The 7196-nt window shown below is 45.4% G+C and overlaps 1 protein-coding gene across 1 annotated transcript; it reads right to left on the bottom strand.

The window, feature by feature from the left end:
• Nucleotides 1-2918: 2918 nt before the first annotated feature.
• Nucleotides 2919-6160, bottom strand: LOC139465548 (PE-PGRS family protein PE_PGRS3-like). Its single transcript, XM_071247266.1, has 2 exons — nt 6155-6160; nt 2919-3761 (listed from the first exon to the last, which is right to left on the bottom strand). The coding sequence occupies exons 1-2, from the start codon at nt 6158-6160 to the stop codon at nt 2919-2921; spliced, it is 849 nt and encodes a 282-aa protein (XP_071103367.1).
• Between the last annotated feature and the right edge of the window lie 1036 nt (nt 6161-7196).

Raw genomic sequence — 7196 nt, 5'->3', positions numbered from 1 at the left:
GTGTGGTTGTGTTGGTGATGGCAAGTATTGTGTGGTTGTGTTGTAGGTGGCAAGTATAGTTGTGTTGTGTTGTGGTGGCAAGTATTGTGTTGTTGTGTTGTGGCGGCAAGTATTGTGTGGTTGTGTTGTAGGTGGCAAGTATTGTGTGGTTGTGTTGTAGGTGGCAAGTATTGTGTGGTTGTTTTGGTGGTGGCAAGTATTGTGTGGTCGTTTTGGTGGTGGCAAGTATTTTGTGGTTGTTTTGGTGGTGGCAAGTATTGTGTAGTTGTTTTGGTGGTGGCAAGTATTGTTGTGTTGTGTTGTGGCGGCAAGTATTGTGTGGTTGTGTTGTGGTGGCAAGTATTGTATGGTTGTGTTGTGGCGGCAAGTATTGTGTGGTTGTTTTGGTGGTGGCAAGTATTGTTGTGTTGTGTTGTAGATGGCAAGTATTGTGTGGTTGTGTTGTAGGTGGCAAGTATTGTTGTGTTGTGTTGTAGGTGGCAAGTATTGTTGTGTTGTGTTGTAGGTGACAAGTATAGTTGTGTTGTGTTGTGGTGGCAAGTATTGTTGTGTTGTGTTGTAGGTGGCAAGTATTGTGTGGTTGTGTTGTAGGTGGCAAGTATTGTGTGGTTGTTTTGGTGGTGGCAAGTATTGTTTGGTCGTTATGGTGGTGGCAAGTATTTTGTGGTTGTTTTGGTGGTGGCAAGTATTGTGTGGTTGTTTTGGTGGTGGCAAGTATTGTGTGGTTGTGTTGTGGTGGCAAGTATTGTTGTGTTGTATTGTGGTGGCAAGTATTGTGTGGTTGTTTTGGTGGTGGCACGTATTGTGTGGTTGTTTTGGTGGTGGCAAGTATTGTTGTGTTGTGTTGTGGCGGCGAGTATTGTGTGGTTGTTTTGGTGGTGGCAAGTTTTGGTGTGTTGTGTTGTAGGTGGCAAGTATTGTTGTGTTGTGTTGTAGGTGGCAAGTATTGTTGAGTTGTGTTGTAGGTGGCAAGTATTGTGTTGTTGTGTTGTGGCGGCGAGTATTGTGTGGTTGTTTTGGTGGTGGCAAGTTTTGTTGTGTTGTGTTGTAGATGGCAAGTATTGTTGTGTTGTGTTGTAGGTGGCAAGTATTGTTGAGTTGTGTTGTAGGTGGCAAGTATTGTGTTGTTGTGTTGTGGCGGCGAGTATTGTGTGGTTGTTTTGGTGGTGGCAAGTTTTGTTGTGTTGTGTTGTAGGTGGCAAGTTTTGTTGTGTTGTGTTGTAGTGGGTAAGTATTGTTGTATTGTGTTGTGGTGGCAAGTATTGTGTTGTTGTGTTGTGGCGGCAAGTATTGTATGGTTGTGTTGTGGTGGCAAGTATTGTGTGGTTGTGTTGTAGGTGGCAAGTATTGTGTGGTTGTTTTGGTGGTGGCAAGTATTGTGTTGTAATTTTGGTGGTGGCAAGTATTGTGTGGTTGTGTTGTGGTGGCAAGTATTGTGTGGTTGTGTTGTAGGTGGCAAATATTGTGTGGTTGTGTTGTGGCGGCAAGTATTGTGTGGTTGTGTTGTGTGGCAAGTATTGTTGTGTTGTGTTGTAGGTGGCAAGTATTGTGTGGTTGTTTTGGTGGTGGCAAGTATTGTGTGGTTGTTTTGGTGTTGGCAAGTATTGTTGTGTTGTGGTAGCAAGTATTGTGTGGTTGTGTTGTGGTGGCAAGTATTGTTGAGTTGTGTTGTAGGTGGCAAGTATTGTGTGGTTGTGTTGTGGTGGCAAGTATTGTGTGGTTGTGTTGTGGTGGCAAGTATTGTTGTGTTGTGTTGTAGGTGGCAAGTATTGTGTGGTTGTTTAGGTGGTGGCACGTATTGTGTGGTTGTGTTGGGACGAACGCCGTATTCAATCCCTGACATAAAATTACATCCTCAAAATCAACATCCTCCTCTGACCGATAACGTGAAGATACAACACACGAGAGTTATCTCCCTTATACCTGAAGTTTTCGTATGCCTGAAGACGGTTGTCTGTTTGGCTAAATTTTATTGATTATTACGTACAAGAGGCTCCAAGTTCAACGTAGAAGGACACCATGACCCGTGTAGAGATTCACAATGAGTCTACACATAGAACGTTCATCTCTTTTAAAGGTTTCCATGACATTATTTTCAAATAAGAATTTGTGTTTGTATGGATAGTACAAGATGTTGGAAATTCAACAATGTTTCTGTCTCAACTAAAACAAAGGGTTCTGGACTGTGACTTTCCAGAATGGCAGCAATATATTTCTTAAATCTAAACTCCAAGCCTATTCAACTTTTAAATCAACTTTTGAACCGGAACTCTACTTAAAGTACATTGACTGTAAACCTTACAGGATATCTTTAATTCCTTTCCGCTGCGGTTGTCATTAGCTCAGAATGGAGAGAGGAAGACTAAAAGGTGAATATTGTGTCATTTTTTTATTGGAGTATGTCGAAAATTTATACCATTGTCTTGTCAGTGTGCCAACAATATTCAGAATTACGAACTCGCTATCTTGATGCGCATTATTTCACTAATCCAGCTTTAAATAAATCTTAATCTTATGTCACCAACATGTAAAAGTACGATTAATCAATTGTCTAAATATATATATCCAATATTAAACTTAAAATGTCGCTCCACATGTAATGTTTATTAAGTTATTTGTATATATTCATTGGCATTTTTCAATAAACTCATTTCAAAGGCTTTCACGTTGTGGTCGATAACTGTGTAAAAGTAATATTTTGTTGTTAATTATTCAATATTCCTTTTCAGTTCCTGCTTGATTTGTGATGTTGGGCATTACAGTTGATCGAGCTTGTAATCAAAATCTATTGTGTGTATTTCATCTCGTCCAGGCGACTACTTACAGTGACCCAGCGGAATGGGGCTGACATTGGATGAAAGTGGTCCCTGCGCAATGCAGTCTGTTACTACCTGAAAAGAGCGGGTGGTGCCGGGTAACTAGACTGGCTGCCCATTCGCCTTCCACTGGACTGGCTCCCATTCGCCTCCCACTGGACTGGCTGCCCACTCACCTCCCACTAGACTGGCTGCACATTCGCCTCCCACTGGACTGGCTCCCCACTCACCTCCCACTAGACTGGCTGCCCATTCGCCTCCCACTAGACTGGCTCCCCACTCGCCTCCCACTAGACTGGCTGCCCATTCGCCTCCCACTGGACTGGCTCCCCACTCACCTCCCGCTAGACTGGCTGCCCATTCGCCTCCCACTAGACTGGTTTCCCACTCGCCTCCCGCTAGACCGGCTGCCCATTTGCCTCCCACTAGACTGGCTCCCCACTCACCTCCCACTAGACTGGCTGCCCATTCGCCTCCCACTAGACTGGTTTCCCACTCGCCTCCCGCTAGACTGGCTGCCCATTTGCCTCCCACTAGACTGGCTCCCCACTCACCTCCCACTAGACTGGCTGCCCATTCGCCTCCCACTAGACTGGTTTCCCACTCGCCTCCCGCTAGACTGGCTGCCCATTCGCCTCCCACTAGACTGGTTTCCCACTCGCCTCCCGCTAGACTGGTTTCCCACTCGCCTCCCACTAGACTGGCTCCCCATTCGCCTCCCACTAGACTGGCTCCCCACTCACCTCCAACTGGACTGGCTGCCCATTCGCCTCCCACTGGACTGGCTCCCCACTCACCTCCCACTAGACTGGCTGCCCATTCGCCTCCAACTGGACTGGCTGTCCATTCGCCTCCAACTAGACTGGCTCCCCACTCGCTTCCAACTAGACTGGCTCCCCACTCGCCTCCAACTAGACTGGTTTCCCACTCGCCTCTCCCACTAGACTGGTTCCCAAATCTCCTCCCATGAGAACTGGTGCCCCACTCACCTCCCACTAGACTGGTTACCTACTCGCCTCCCACTAGACTGGTTCCCTACTCGCCTCCCGCTAGACTGGTTCCCTACTCGCCTCCCACTAGACTGGTTACCTACTCGCCTCCCACTAGACTGGTCCCCTACTCACCTCCCACTAGACTGGTTCCCTACTCGCCTCCCGCTAGACTGGTTCCCTACTCGCCTCCCACTAGACTGGTTCCCTACTCGCCTCACCCACTTCAGCCGCCCCACCGCCACCAAAGCCCCACCCTCACTTCCCCTAGAACGGTTCGGTACAAAAGCGAGGTGAAACAAACTATGATATATCGGGTAAATCAGTACAGCCCTTTGTTGTTCTTGTCTTTATCGAGTGAAAAATCAAAGAAAGCAACTTCAAGTACAATTCCTGGTCAATACATTCCTAGGCATAACGTTGTACCTTTAATGAAAGTCTTTGTAGGAAAGTTTATTGGGTAGTCATGGCTGAATACCGCCAGCTGTGGTTAGCTGGGTATTGATTGGGCCAGTGTAGATTCCATAAGGCAGTGTGCCGCTCTGAGTCAGCAAGTCTCTAAATTACGACAACCACTCCCCCACATAGGTCAACTGCATAAATGTCATGTACAAACATTAACACATTCAAGCCATGTTTCGCCTTTGAATGTATGCGCGTCTACCTGGTAGCGTGTTCTTAGCGTGTCTTATTGAGACCTCATAACTCACTTCAACAACACTTCGCTGTCATAAATGCGCTGTCCAATATACACAGATACTGACAGCAGAATAACGTCCGTGTGTCTGAGGGGCGGTCCGGTAGCCTAGTGGTTAAAGCGTTCACTCGTCACGCCGAAGACCCGGGTTCGATTCCCGACATGAATACAATGTACGAAGCCCATTTCTGGTGTCCCCCGTCGTGATATTGCTGGAATATTGCTAAAACGGCGTAAAACCATATTCCTATGGTGTAAGCGTATGTTCGCTGGTACGCTGTTGTAACTGAGGCATCGTTTCGGGAACTGATCTCAGCACTGCGATCATACTTTTACAAGAACTTAGAACTTCTTCGGCCTAGGGTGAACACTGGGTACATTCCACATACTGTCTGGCCCAGTCGTCTCAGGCGCCGCGATTCGCTGTGCAGAGTTGCGTCCCTTGGGCACGCCAGAAACCTATGATTGTGGGTTCGAATCCCGGTTCGCCCCGATTATGTTTCTAGGTTTGTCAGCACCATACCTTTGCTCGTGGGTTTCAACGAAGTGGTAAACGTCTGAGACCTGCATCACTTCGGGCTTTCCTCCCACATTAAGCTGACCCGCCGCGATATAACTGTTAACTGGAATACTTTTAAACGTAGCGTTAAACCCAACTCACTCACTCACTCACTCACTCACATACTGTCGTATGTCCAAGCTGCCCCCGGTTACAGCACTTGGTATAATGAGTGAGTGAGTGAATATGGTTTTACGACGTTTTAGCAATATTCCAGCAATACCACTGCTGGGGACACAATAATGGGCTTCACACATAGTACCTATTTTGGGAATCAAACCTGGACCCTCGGCCTGACGAGCTAACGCTTTCACCACGAGGCTACCGTACAAGTTTCGGTATCTCCTAAAACAGGCAGATTGACCCGACAGGCCACCATACGAGTTCGCTACATTTAAATGCTACTTATGAAAGGCAAATCCTCAATTCGATATTAAACGCTAGACTGCGTCGTTCTGGCTGAATGAGTGTGGATAATGTAACATTGAACATCTAACTGCTGGTGTAATGTGACTCGTAGACAAATGATTAGTCTCTGAAAATGTATAATTTTGATAGAAACAAGCAACTACATTTAACCAGAGAGTCCCAGAACCTGCAGAGATTCTAGTCGCTGCACGTACACAGTGCCGAAGCGGTGTCTATGATGTAAATGTACTAATCATCATCCGACCTGCATCCGCGCCAGCTGCATGCGCCGTGCACGTAACCCGACCCTGCACAGCAACCACAGTTCACCATGTTGACTTAGCCATAGTCTAATCATGTCACATGTGGCTGAATAACACTCTGTGGCATTGAGGCGACAGCGACATACTGCACTACAGACACTACATGGTGATATACTGCACTACAGACAATACATGGTGATATACTTCACTACAGACACTACATGGTGATATACTTCACTACAGACACTACACGGTGATATACTGCACTACAACAGACAATACATGGTGATATACTTCACTACAGACACTACATGGTGATATACTGCACTAAAAGCACTACACGGTGATATACTGCACTACAGACACTACATGGTGATATACTTCACTACAGACACTCCATGGTGATATACTTCACTACAGACCTCCATGGTGATATACTGCACTACAGACACTACATGGTGATATACTTCACTACAGACTCTACATGGTGATATACTTCACTACAGACACTACATGGTGATATACTTCACTACAGACACTACATGGTGATATACTGCACTACAGACACTACATGGTGATATACTTCACTACAGACTCTACATGGTGATATACTTCACTACAGACACTACATGGTGATATACTTCACTACAGACACTACATGGTGATATACTGCACTACAGACAATACATGGTGATACTTCACTGAAGATACTCCATGGTGATATACTGCACTACAGACACTACATGGTGATACACTTCACTACAGACACTACATGGTGATATACTTCACTACAGACACTACATGGTGATATACTGCACAACAGACACTCACTCCATGGTGATATACTTCACTACAGACACTACATGGTGATATGCTTCACTACAGACACTACATGGTGATATACTTCACTACAGACACTACATGGTGATATACTTCACTACATACACTACATGGTGATATACTTCACTACAGATACCATATGGTGATATACTTCACTACAGACACCACATGGTGATATACTGCACTAAGGACACTACATGGTGATATACTTCACTATAGACACTACATGGTGATATACTGCACTACAGACAATACATGGTGATATACTTCACTACAGACAATACATGGTGATATACTGCACTACAGACAATACATGGTGATATACTGCACTACAGACAATACATGGTGATATAGTTCACCATGTTGACACTACATGGTGATATACTGCACTACAGACAATACATGGTGATATACTTCACTACAGACACTACATGGTGATATACTGCACTACAGACACTCCATGGTGATATACTTCACTACAGACGCTACATGGTGATATACTTCACTACAGACGCTACATGGTGATATACTTCACTACAGACCTCCATGGTGATATACTTCACTACAGACGCTACATGGTGATATACTTCACTACAGACACTACATGGTGATATACTGCACTAC

This window comes from Haliotis cracherodii, unplaced genomic scaffold (assembly GCF_022045235.1).
Source record: "Haliotis cracherodii isolate W230 unplaced genomic scaffold, xgHalCrac1.p SCAF_18, whole genome shotgun sequence".
Taxonomy (NCBI): Eukaryota; Metazoa; Mollusca; class Gastropoda; order Lepetellida; family Haliotidae; genus Haliotis; species Haliotis cracherodii.
Note: the sequence above shows the minus strand (reverse complement) of the source record. Positions and strands in the feature narration are given on the sequence as shown.